Source organism: Aricia agestis, chromosome 1 (assembly GCF_905147365.1).
Source record: "Aricia agestis chromosome 1, ilAriAges1.1, whole genome shotgun sequence".
Classification (NCBI taxonomy): Eukaryota; Metazoa; Arthropoda; class Insecta; order Lepidoptera; family Lycaenidae; genus Aricia; species Aricia agestis.
Window position 1 is genome coordinate 23,535,492 of NC_056406.1, and position 13,425 is coordinate 23,548,916.

General features: G+C 33.8%; 2 protein-coding genes across 4 annotated transcripts; one reads left to right on the forward strand and one right to left on the reverse strand.

The window, feature by feature from the left end:
* The first annotated feature begins 472 nt into the window (after window positions 1-472).
* Window positions 473-11,774, forward strand: LOC121726906 (protein l(2)37Cc). 2 transcript variants are annotated; one of them, XM_042114561.1, is made up of 6 exons: window positions 474-616; window positions 1,110-1,199; window positions 1,336-1,497; window positions 2,122-2,303; window positions 2,890-3,285; window positions 11,764-11,774. In XM_042114561.1, exons 2-5 carry the CDS (start codon window positions 1,112-1,114, stop codon window positions 3,280-3,282), a joined length of 825 nt encoding a protein of 274 aa, XP_041970495.1. In that variant the 5' UTR covers window positions 474-616; window positions 1,110-1,111; the 3' UTR covers window positions 3,283-3,285; window positions 11,764-11,774. The 2 variants fall into 2 exon arrangements, with proteins under 2 accessions (XP_041970487.1, XP_041970495.1); XM_042114553.1 differs by lacking the exon at window positions 11,764-11,774 and having other exon boundaries at window positions 473-616; window positions 2,890-3,460.
* On the reverse strand, window positions 7,311-8,950 carry LOC121726890 (inactive peptidyl-prolyl cis-trans isomerase shutdown-like). 2 transcript variants are annotated; one of them, XM_042114535.1, is made up of 4 exons: window positions 8,854-8,948; window positions 8,471-8,771; window positions 8,167-8,366; window positions 7,311-8,090 (listed from the first exon to the last, which is right to left on the reverse strand). In XM_042114535.1, exons 1-4 carry the CDS (start codon window positions 8,889-8,891, stop codon window positions 7,367-7,369), a joined length of 1,263 nt encoding a protein of 420 aa, XP_041970469.1. In that variant the 5' UTR covers window positions 8,892-8,948; the 3' UTR covers window positions 7,311-7,366. The 2 variants fall into 2 exon arrangements, with proteins under 2 accessions (XP_041970469.1, XP_041970476.1); XM_042114542.1 differs by having other exon boundaries at window positions 7,914-8,073; window positions 8,854-8,950.
* Window positions 11,775-13,425: the final 1,651 nt, after the last annotated feature.

Sequence of the window (13,425 nt, forward strand, 5' to 3'; positions counted from 1 at the left end):
AAACAGGGGACAACGTTTGTATGGAAAAAAGGGCGGTGTGGACTCCTCTTAAAAGGAAAGTTATTGAGTAATAGTCGATCGACTTAAAAAAAATATTCGGCGAAGTATAGTCTGTCAAGAAAGTAAAGAAATTAAAAAGTGGCAACATCGTAGTGTCATCCCATGGTCATCCCTTTTTTCTTTGATTTGAAAGGGATGACACTACGATGTTGCCACTTTTTAATTTCTTCACTTTCTTGGCAGACTGTATAAAGGAACTTTTCGTTAAAATTCCATTAACCGTAACCGTGTAAAACACGTTATAAATGTACATTCATTGACCATACAAAAATTATCATAAACTAGCGGTACAACGGAACGTAATATATTATTTATATCGCGCGTGGCCCAACACGCACTTGGCCGGTTTTTTTTAATCTATCAACGTGACTTTAGTCTGTGACAAATGACATCTCAACAGATAAAAAGTCTATACTCTATGGTCAAATTGTGCACAAAGTCAATAAATTTTAATATTACGTGAGCCGAAAAGTTAATAAATTGCACGTTATAAAAGTAAATTGAGACTCAGATTTTTCCTTAAATAACGTGTCTTTACTTTAGGGTGTTTTTGACGGTATGTTACAATTATTAGTTTCTACAAGTCGAGCCATTGTATCTTGACCTCATCATTTGAGGTTATGTTCACACTATGTACTACTAGTTACAACTACTGTAATTATTACGAAACATTGACACCAAATTGTTGTTCATAATAATTAATACTTAATTAACTAATTTCAGTAATAGATTCACTAGTTTTTCACTTATTCTTATCAGACATAAGTTAGTATTTTGACAATGAAATAGATTACAAGTTCTAGAGCTTATAGTATTGCGACCGTCCTACCAAACACCGGCTCAATTCATTTTAGATAAAAATTTCTTGTAATGCAATTTCAGACTTCATACCTTTGTTGACCTCTGTATCTTTAAGAAGTTTGAATCAAAACTGCTTACATTAACGGCACTGCATACAGTCTGTTTTAAAAAAATAAAGGAAACAAATCACAATTTCCAAATACATACTTAATATCCAGGAAGTAATATTTTTAATGTTTCCCTTTCAGAGATGGCCGCACAATTATTTAATCGCATTGGGCAACTCGGCTTAGGAGTAGCAGTTGTAGGTGGAGTTGTTAACTCGGCTCTTTACAATGGTAAAGTTATATTAAGTTACACATACTTTAAAGTATTTAATTTATATTTTATGGAATGGAGTGTAAAAAGTAGTTTTCATTATATTGTGTTTAATGAAAATATTATATATTAAACATTTCTTATACAATTTTTCAGTTGATGGTGGCAACAGAGCAGTAATCTTTGATAGATTTGCGGGAGTAAAAAATCTGGTGGTTGGTGAAGGTACTCACTTCTTCATTCCGTGGGTGCAGAAACCCATCATCTTTGACATTAGATCGAGACCTAGGAATGTGCCAACAGTCACAGGAAGTAAAGGTGTGTTAAAATTTTTCAAATCATTTAAAAATCCATGTGGAAATCCAAGGCCAATAATATAACAATCTATATATTATATAAAAATGAATGCATTTTCGTGTGGTCACAACATCAGGCGTAAACGGCTGGACCGATTTTGCTGAAATTTGGCATATAGATTCTTTGAGTCCTGAAGACGATACATTTTATCCCGGAAAAATGTACAGTTATTGCACAATATACTTTTATGATATGCGCGTACACTATTCAACTGATCTTGATAAATTTTGGTATGGAGATACTTTGAGTCTCGGGAAAGAACAAGGGATACTTTTTGTCCCGGAAAAATGTATGGTTCCCGAACAATAAACTTTTATGATTTCTACTTTATATGGCAAAACAATTTTTGCCGGGACAGCTAGTTTTAAATATTATAATATTTAAAATTGTATTTTAATATTCTCTATTTATAAATATATTTTATGAAACTTAGCTATAATATAATAACTACTTAATTATGTAACCTTGTTGTTAGGTATTTACATACCTAACAAACTATAAACAATAAAGTAATTTATTGAAAGTAAGAAAATACACTTAGCCCTTACCTGCTGTTTACTAATTTACAAATTAATAACTTTTCAGATCTACAGAATGTAAACATCACCCTCCGTATCCTGTTCAGACCTATCCCTGACCAGCTACCTAGGATCTACACAATTCTGGGAGTAGACTATGATGAGAGAGTGCTGCCCTCGATCACATCTGAAGTTCTAAAGGCAGTTGTCGCACAGTTTGACGCTGGAGAACTTATCACACAGAGAGAGGTATAGGACAAAATGACCATTTGCTTGATATTTACTGCTCAAATCTTGTTTGACAAATGAAAAAAAAAAACCTTTTCTACTGTATCGTTTGAGACATTTCCCTTGTTTAGGATAGAACTATATAGATTTCTAGTGCTAAAAGACCTGAGAAATAAAATTATAAATTGTTTCACAAAATTGGAACAAATACATATTTGTAGTATAAAATATCAATCAGAACTTTGTTTCTTACTAGGTATAAATTGTAAATCATTTAAACCAGTGTTTTTCAACCTGTTGGTCGCGTCTTCCTGGGGCTCACCAGAGTTCTGCTAGTCACGGTCACCAGAGGTCGAAAAAACTATTACAGTAAAAGAAACAATAAAGATTAAAAAGATTGATATATGAAGTGGGAAAATGTTAACAGAAGGATATATTTATAAATATATAAAAAAAAGAATGGTTGGGGGTTGTGAAATATTTTTTCATAGCAAGGAAGTCGTCAATCGCGTCATAAAGAAGGTTGGAAAACACTGATTTAGAACAAGTTCTTTATTTTGTTTGGTTAGAATATTATTAGTAAAATTTTGTAAATTTTAACTTGCAGGTAGTGTCACAAAAAGTGAGTGAGAACCTTACCGAGAGAGCTGCCCAATTTGGACTTATCCTTGACGACATCTCCATCACACATTTAACCTTTGGCAAGGAATTCACGCAGGCCGTAGAATTGAAGCAAGTCGCTCAACAGGATGCGGAGAAAGCCAGATTCCTAGTGGAGAAAGCTGAGCAACAAAAGAAGGCTGCCATCATCACTGCAGAGGGAGACGCCCAAGCAGCTATCTTACTAGCCAAATCTTTTGGTACCGCTGGCGAGGGCCTCGTAGAGTTGAGAAGAATTGAGGCTGCCGAGGATATTGCATACCAACTAGCCAAGTCACGCAATGTAACCTACCTGCCACAAGGCCAGAATGTCCTACTAAACTTACCCACACAGAACTAAGCTGTACTGAATATGATTATTCACAAAATATATTTTTAGGAGTGGTTCAGTGAAATGCATTTGTTTTTACTTAATTTTAAGAGAACAGCATTTGAGACTTGGTACGGTTCCAATAACAGTAGTCAAGAGTTAGGTTTATGGAAGTTGTAATTAAACAATAAAGTATAATTTGTTGCAATTGGTTGTTATTTTATGATATTATCATGGCTTGAATTAAATAAAACAATTCAAACAAAGTAAACCATTTATTCTTATATATAACATTCTCGTGTCACAATGTTAGTTACCATACTCCTCCGAAATGGTTTTAGGCTGGTTTTATAGTTATGCGTTTCGCAGCGCCGTTAGAGCGCGCGCGTTCAAAGCTGTAACAAACGTATGGACGAACGGCGCTGCTCAAGCGCGCGACTTTAAAACGCTACTACTACCCCCATACATCTTCGAACGCGCGGCGCTCCAACGGCGCTGCCGAAACGCTTAACTATAAAACCAGCCTTACTGATTTTTACCAAATTTTATATGCATATTCAGTAGGTCTGAGAATCGGCTGCTGGCTCCTTTTTATATTGATAAGTTCATTTGTTGAATAAATTATAATAGTAAATTTTTACAACTGAAGACTGACGGTGACCAAAGAGAATGTCATGGTCACGGACGTAAAAAAAATGGTGACCATTGTGCGATGGGCGTTGCCATGGTGTAAAGAGAATGTCATATGTAACTACGCATGGTGCTATACTTACGTCACTTCAATAAAATAATGTAGGCAAAATACTTTATATGGCAAAACAATTTTGCGGGGACAGCTAGTTTCTTTATAAAAATCTATGATATGATGTTATTGTAAAAGCTTGTGTATTTCCAGTAAATCACTTTTACAGTCAACTCTCTATAAGGAACACGTACACGCCCTAAAGTGTTATATATATATATATATATATATATATATATATATATATATATATATATATATATATATATATATATATATATATATATATATATATATATATATATATATATATATATATATATATATATATATATATATATATATATATATATATATATATATATATATATATATATATATATACAGGGTGTAACAGAAAATAGTGATAATACTTTAGGGTTTGTTCGTGTTCCTTGTAGAGAGTTCACTGTGAAAGTAGCAGCGCTGAAAGACCAAAAAAATTTTTCACTTTTGTATGGGGAAACTCGTGACGCTCTGGCCCTTGCCCATACAAAAGTGAAAAAAAAAATTCGTCTTTCAGAGCTGCTACTTTCACAATGAACTCTCTACAAGGAACACGTACAACTCGGGCGAATTAACATGACACCTGGTTCAATTGACGTTTCTCTTAAGTACTGAGTGCAAAAAAAGTTTTTTTATTTTAAGATAATTCAAAAAAAAATTACGTTACCGGAACTTGTTATTTTTATAGGGCTACACTAATCACAGTATTAACCAAGTACGAGTTGGACTCGTCCAAGGGTTCCCCAGCAGGAATACGAGGTTTATGGATGCGTCCGATAATTTGTATCTAGCTTCATATTAATATATTCCGTGAGTAGCTAATTCATACCACAGACGCACGGCAATGTTCAAACGTTAATACGAATAACAAAAACTTAACAAATTTAACGTTCAAACGTAACAACTAACAAATAACACAACAAAACTCAACAAAAATCCAAAAACAATAACCATTAACTACTAACAAATAACTCCGAAACGCAAACTCAATAACACACGTGTAACGGTAACAGATATAATATGCTAACGCTACTGGACGCGTACGACGAGAGCGGGGTGCTGCGCGGGGAAGCGAGGGAGGGGTAAAATTTAAGCCAGGTGTCAAGTTAACTCGCCCGAGTTGTACACACCCTAAAGTATTATCACTTATTTTTGTTACACACTGTATATACATATATATACATAATATAATAAAATATATAAATATATTAAGTACTATAGGTACATATATATTTTATAAATATAACAGGATATATTTTTTTTCTTTGTTTAAGTTTAGCACTTTAACATTATTTTCTGCCACCATATTTTGGTTGCCTGGAAGAAACCGCTGAAAGCGGTAAGGCCGCCTATTTGCTATGTTCCTTGCCTAATGTTGTTTTTGTTATTCTATATTGTTTATAATGCAAATTAAGAATTTATAAATAAATGAATCGGTTTCAAATAACATGGCACACTATTTATTCCGTATTGGATTGGAGTAAGAATAGGTTAAATATGAATTATTATATTTTAAATCAAAGTACAGATATAGGTAATTCAGGATTTTGTGAAATTTTCAACTGCCTATATTGGTACCTTATTAGGGAATGCAATCTTGTTCTCGCGAGATCTCGGCCTTTTTTAGCGAGATTGATCTCGGACGAAAAAAAGGCGAGATCTCGCGAGTTTGACGAGATTGCACTTGAGCATAAAAACGTCTTATTTGAAGCGCGGACTGACACGCACGGAGTTGCGATCACGGAGTCAAAACAAAGAGGAGCTGGCCTAAGCAACTGCACTGTGATTCTCAACTAGGTCCTGAATTTTGACTTCCCGTTGTTTCGTTAGTTACAAAAGAACTATTTTATTACTAAAAGATTTGTGTTTGATAGTGCGCTTTTATAATTCTGGACGTCACGTTAATGGGACGCCGGCGTCCACGATAAAACGTTGGGTTAAATGCCCTTTTGATTTTACGCACAGCGGACGTTTCGTGCGGTTCAGAAGTGTAAACGTTGTGATGTCCTCTAACGTGCACGTTAAAAACTTATCGTCGACGAAAATTTAAAAGCATCTCCATATATTTCCATACATGTTACTTCCCTATGTTATCGTTTTACCGTGGACGTCAACGATATTACCGCCACGTCCAAAATTATAAAAGCGCATTAGAAAAGAAGACTGACTGTTTCTATTTGTAATTTGATAGTAAAAGTGAGTAAAATTATACGTATGTCAAAGTTTACTACCTCAAAAGTCAAAATTATAGACAGACACATCAAACAATGTTTGATGCATAAAATTATATTGCAAAAATCGTGAAAATGAATGTTAATCTTATAATACTTATAATACATATTTATTACTTTTTTCGTAATTTATTCAAATATTGTGATTATTTGCAATAAAAACCTACCAAACTAATAAGCTAATCTCGCGAAATCTCGAAATTGGCGAGATCTCGCGGTATTGTATTCATAAACTCGCGGGATCTCTCTTGAGCCCGAATCTCGCGAGATTTGCATTCCCTATACCTGTAGTGCTAGCACGGCGACCAGCGGAAATGCGAAAGTATGGACAAACTGTGGAAATAAACCTAAGGTGCCGTTCCGATCTTTTTTCGTTCCGAAAAATTCAATTAAAATGCCACTTTATGACAGACTATAGTCACAAACTGTGGAGATAAACTTAACGTGCCGTTCCGATCTTTTTTAGTTCCGAATAATTCAATTAAAAAGCCACTTTTTGACAGACTATAGTTCTAAAAATTCAAATAATATCCTACATTATGACATATACTATAGTGTGTCATAAAGTAGCATTTTAATTGAATTTTTCGGAACGAAAAAAGATCGGAACGGCACCTTAGGTTTATTTCCACAGTTTGTCCATACTTTCGCATTTCCGCTGGTCGCCGTGCTACCGCTACTGATGCCATTATTGATTACGAGCAAAAAAGGCCAAAAAAATTAAATTTGTTGTATGATCCCCCCCCCCTACATCTTCATCATCTGTGAAAATTTCAGAAGTCTAGCTATAGTGCCTTGAGATAGATAGACAGACGGACAGACAATGAAGTCTTATTAATAGGGTCCTGTTTCTAACTTTTGGGTAGACAACCCTAAAAATTTTGAGTTTGCCAATTAAAAGTTTTGGGGTTTTAATTCTCAAAACTTAAGTTTTAACGGTCTAAAGTTTAACTAGTAAATCATTCAATTGATTGTAGTTCAGAGTTTTACAGTAACCTTTAAAGAAAAGTTAACTATAATATTAAACCTACAAAAAGAAACATTTTATTTTCCTTATAATTCAACATGGTTCCACTAATACTACATATAGTATGGATTACAAAAATATATCAACATCAGTCTCCACTGGAAGGTTTTCTGTTTCCTTATCTAAAAGATAATTCTTCTGGACTTTGTTACAAAACAAGTTTTCTTTTTCGCAAACACTTTTTATATATTCAATCTCAGATTCATTTAAACCTGCAGGTAATGTTAGTTTGCACAAATTAGGATTTTCCTTAAACTGTTTCACTACCCTTTCAACTTCTTGTTTAAAATCCTCTCCTATTGTAGAAGAACTCTTATCAATAAGTTGTATTTGACTACAAGAGTCTCGTAATTTGTTAACTAGGGCGATTTCTTCTTGAATTTTTGAATTATCAGGATTTAACTTTAATGCTCTTTGTAATCTTTTACTTGCCGCATCAAATTGACCAATCATTCTCAAGGCCATACCATTTTGGTACAAAGCTTTACCATTATTCCATAGACCGTTTAGTCTGTTTAGCTCGTTACATGAAATGCAAGCTTTTAATGGCTGCTTCAATTTATTGTAGCAAACAGCTAAATTTAGGTATAATCTTAAAAGTGACTTTTGCTGAATCTTTTCTTCTTCCTCATCGGCTAATCTGCATTTATGTAGCAATGCAACTCCTTTCCTAAATAGTTGTGCAGCAACTGAATAATTTCTTGCTTTGTGTAATACTAATCCCGACTTGAACAAAGTTGTTACCTCAGCACGAACCCTTTGAAATATATTTTGTTCTGAAAAATTAATAGGCCTAAAATACGTCATAAATTAGTATTTGTTAAAATATTTTCAAAATAATAATTCAAAAATTAATCACTTAAATTTACCCTTCCTCTGGAGTTACTAAGCTTTTGATCAATTTTATGTAAAATATACAGTCAGCTTTAGGTTTAATTCTTGGTGGAACTCCCAATTCTCCATACATAACTTGATAGCTCAACACAAAAACTGCCACTTCTCCAACTAACATTGACTTTACAGCTATTTCCAGGCCAGGTAACAGACCTGAATCATCTAAATTAACAACCTGAAACATCATATCTAGTTTAATATTTTTAGTTTTTACCATGTGAACATACTCAGAATGTTTTTACTAGCTTGTTGAATGTTATAAAACAGAAAAAACGTTACCAGTGGTTTGCCACAATTTACATCGAAGGGTTCTGAACTACCCTCAAAATATGCAGAATATATTACTGAGACTGTACATCCATTGTGTAATGGTAGCCCTCCACCTTCTTCCATTATTTTCTTCTTAACATATTCATCCTCATCAACAGGTGTCAACTGTTTCACCAAGTCTTCTAACGAAGTCACTGGTTCTCCAAAAATATCAATCTTCTTCTCATGAGTATCTTCAGTTTCTATACGATGTTCTCCATTGTCGTATTCTTCATTAATTTCTAGTACAGACCCAGTTGTAAATAATTCTCTGTTAAAATCAATTGATATGTTTTAGTGAGGCTGAAGTTAAAAAATATTAAGAAAGTTATTAATTATTATAAGTCATATACCTCAGGTCTAATGGATTGTCCAAAGCTATTGAGGACATTTTGATGATTTCTGAAGTATTTATTTTATTGAAAAGCGAGAAATCTATTTAAATTTATACTAAAAAAACAAAATAAATCAAGAAAACATTATTTTCTTATTTATTTTCCTAATCGGTGACCACAGATTACTAGTATATGTCGGTGACGGTCACAGATTACTAGTCAGTGCTTCCAGATTCAAAATGTGAAATTACAGTGTTGTCAGTGAAAAAATACAGGGAATCCTAAAAAAATGAAGTAAATTAGACTTACTAAATACAGTAGAATTACAGTAAAATTTTACAGATTTAAAAGAAAACAATGATTGATTTACTACAATATTTATAGCACTTTTTATTCATTTATTAATCATGTACCTATTCAGAAATAATATTTTCATGCTTCTGATATAATATTTTGGACGTCATCTTAGAAATCATTTCTTTTGTGGGCTTGAAATCCACAAAATTATACGCATTTACGTATGTATTATCTTTCAAAGGTTTGGCCATCTAGATTCTAGTGTCAAGTAGTATAATTAACGCTGAAAGCTGAAATGTTCTAGAACTTTTTTATTTAAATTACATTTAAAATTATTTACAGCTTCATGATACGTATGCTGCTCGTATTTTCCTATGTCAGACAGAGTCCAGAGACGACACGTTTTTGTTAGTTGCTTTGCTGTATACAGATTTGATTCGGGGAATTCCCATCTCCCATCAAAAGACTACTTTCGAGGTCAAAGGCCGGGTCAAAAACCATGTCTGCGTTTCGTTTAACGCAAATATATTTTATCGGAATTGAAATACAGTAAAATCCTACACTGTATTTTATCATTACAGTAGACAGTAGAAAAGTCCAAAATACAGTAAATCTACTGTAATTACAGTGAATCTGGAGGCGCTGTTACTAGTATATATTTGGTGACGGTTCACGAATCACGGTCATTGGTCAATGAATAAGGAAACAGATGGAAACGACATAACTACAAAAAAGTGTGACCGGCGCCATATGGCGGTCTATAGTGATGGGACATTCGGTTGATATTTGTCGAGGATATCGATAAGTAAGATGTCTATTAATCTTTTAATCTTTTAATTATATGATCAGATTCTTCACCTTATATTTTTTAAATTCGATAAAAAGTACATCATTAAACGTCCAAATCTACTAATTCCTATGTTGATTAAATATCGAAAATCAAGCCATGTTATATTCTATTCTATCACAAATCTTATTTATTGTCTAATCCATACTAATATTATAAATGCGAAAGTATCTCTGTCTGTCTGTCTGTCTGTCTGCCTGTCTGTCTGTCTGTCTGTCTGTCTTGCTTTCACGCCAAAACTACTGAACCGATTGCAATGAAATTTTGTATACAGTTATTCTAGAGTCTGAGAAAGGACATAGGCTACATTTTGATGTGGGAAAATATCTTATTTCCATGAAAATTTCGATGAAAATGAATTCGCATTGCGCGTGGCCAGCGCTCATCCCGGGGGTCCTGGGTTCGAGTCCCGCAGGCGGAACAAAAAGTTTTCAATTTTCCTGGGTCTTGGATGTATATTAAAATAAAATTTCAAAAATCTTTAACATATTTTATGTATAATATTATAAAAAATCCAGAAATATATCGATGGAATGAACATTTTAGTTCTAATACGATTCAACAGATGGCGTTTTATTTTTTACTTTATTGTAACATAGAACTAATCATACTTATTAGTTAGTATGTTTTTGTTTATAGTTTTTAATACGTTAGAATATGATGTTTAATCCATACTAATATTATAAATGCGAAAGTATCTCTGTCTGTCTGTCTGTCTGTCTTCTGTCTGTCTGTCTGTCTTGCTTTCACGCCAAAACTACTGAACCGATTGCAATGAAATTTTGTATACAGTTATTCTAGAGTCTGAGAAAGGACATAGGCTACATTTTGATGTGGGAAAATATCTTATTTCCATGAAAATTTCGATGAAAATGAATTCGCATTGCGCGTGGCCAGCGCTCATCCCGGGGGTCCTGGGTTCGAGTCCCGCAGGCGGAACAAAAAGTTTTCAATTTTCCTGGGTCTTGGATGTGTATTAAAATAAAATTTCAAAAATCTTAAACATATTTTATGTATAATATTATAAAAAATCCAGAAATATATCGATGGAATGAACATTTTAGTTCTAATACGATTCAACAGATGGCGTTTTATTTTTTACTTTATTGTAACATAGAACTAATCATACTTATTAGTTAGTATGTTTTTGTTTATAGTTTTTAATACGTTAGAATATGATGTTTAATCCATACTATAATATTATAAATGCGAAAGTATCTCTGTCTGTCTGTCTGTCTGTCTTCTGTCTGTCTGTCTGTCTTGCTTTCACGCCAAAACTACTGAACCGATTGCAATGAAATTTTGTATACAGTTATTCTAGAGTCTGAGAAAGGACATAGGCTACATTTTGATGTGGGAAAATATCTTATTTCCATGAAAATTTCGATGAAAATGAATTCGCATTGCGCGTGGCCAGCGCTCATCCCGGGGGTCCTGGGTTCGAGTCCCGCAGGCGGAACAAAAAGTTTTCAATTTTCCTGGGTCTTGGATGTGTATTAAAATAAAATTTCAAAAATCTTAAACATATTTTATGTATAATACTAGCTGTTGCCCGCGACTTCGTCCGCGTGGACTTCAGTTTATAGCGCGTGATGTCAACAAAATTGGTGTCAAAAGCTTTTATAAAAAAACCCTGGTACCCCTTAAATCAATACAGATGTGCAGTGTGCACACGATAAGTATTTCATTTTTTTATATTAAACTTTATATTTTATGCCAAATTTTAAAGCTTATTTAGCCCTCCAATTACACAACTTTACCCATAAACTATTTATCATTGATAGATTTAAGGTTACGTCACTGCACAGATAAAGTACTGACTTATTTAATACCGTAGAATAGATATAACAATCGAAAAAAATCAAAACTTAAATGTAAGATGATACCACGTCTTATAGAAAGACTTTTGAGCAAGCGTCAGCGCGATGTAGAAGACGCACGGCGCCATCTATTATGAATTGTTGGAACTAACTTAATTTGAACAAATTTACGCATTTTCACCCCCTTACAACCCTTTTTTCCAGTAAGAAAGTAGCCTATGTCCTTTCTCAGGCTTTAGACTATCTGTATACAAAATTTCATTACAATCGGTTCGGTAGTTTTGGCGTTTGGCGTGAAAGCGAGACTGACAGACAGACATACAGAGATACTTTTGGCGTTTGGCGTGAAAGCGAGACTGACAGACAGACAGACAGACAGAGATACTTTCGCATTTATAATATTAGTATAAATTATGTGCACACTGCACAGCTGTTTTTGGGTATTTTGATTAAGGGCCGCGCTACACCGGAATGGCAGCGGTGAGGCGAGCACTTTCAGCGCTGCCATTCCGGTGTAGCGCGGCCCTAAGAGGGGTACCACTTACCAGGGTTTTAAAAAGTTTTTAAAGACACACATTTTGTTGACACCGCGCGCTATAAACTAAAGTCCACGCGGACGAAGTCGCGGGCAACAGCTAGTTATTAACTAAATTAGCACATACGAAGTCAAGCCATCGGTAAAATAACAAAAATTTTAGTAAAAATATAAACGTACCGATACAAGGACAAACTTTTTTAAATTTCTTCACTTTTTTTTCGCAATATCTCAAGACCGATATTGATATTTTTTCAAATATCGATGTATCGATATATCGATATTTTCTTTCAATTTCGACATCCCTATAATACGACACTTTGACAGTTTATGTACCTCGGAGAACCGGAACATAAAATGGCGGTCCGGCCACAGTATTTTGATTTGGTAGTAGAGACCATTATGCCGCGTAAAAGTCAATGATCACGGTACGTCATAAAATCAAAAATGTCAAAATATGACAATCATGTTTTTTTTTACTTTTGGCACTGACACCGGGATCCGGTAGTGTACTTTGCCAAATACTATCCAGTATACGAATGTTTTACTTGAATAATTATACAATGTGTCCCGACACCGGTGTACGATCCTTTAATGTCATGATCTATGGCATATTTTATCGACAAATTGGCTCTCAAATTTTTTCTCTCTCTCACGGTTGTAAAATGGCAGCCATTTTAGTTTTTCTCGGACTTTCACACTAATCTGACCAGCACTTCTCATGTAAATATCGTATGAAGATAAAAAAGGTCTCATTTGATAACTAAACTTGTGGACTACGCTTACATAGGCAATATGTTATAAATTTCGTGGAATTAAACAGAAAAATCAAAGTTTAAGAAAAAAAAATGTGGCATTAAACTGGTTATTTTTTATTTTAAAAAGATAGGGAAGGTTTTCATCTTAGATACATTCTTTACTTCAATGCTCTAAGTCAGATAGTTTAGAAGTTATAACGATTTTCTTATGAAGTATAGGTCAGATTAGTATGAAGCCAGAGAGTTTTATTTTTTTCAAACGTTGGAGAGAAAAATATATTTGAAAGCCAATTTGTCACTAAAATATGCCATAAATCATGAGTTTAATTTTTT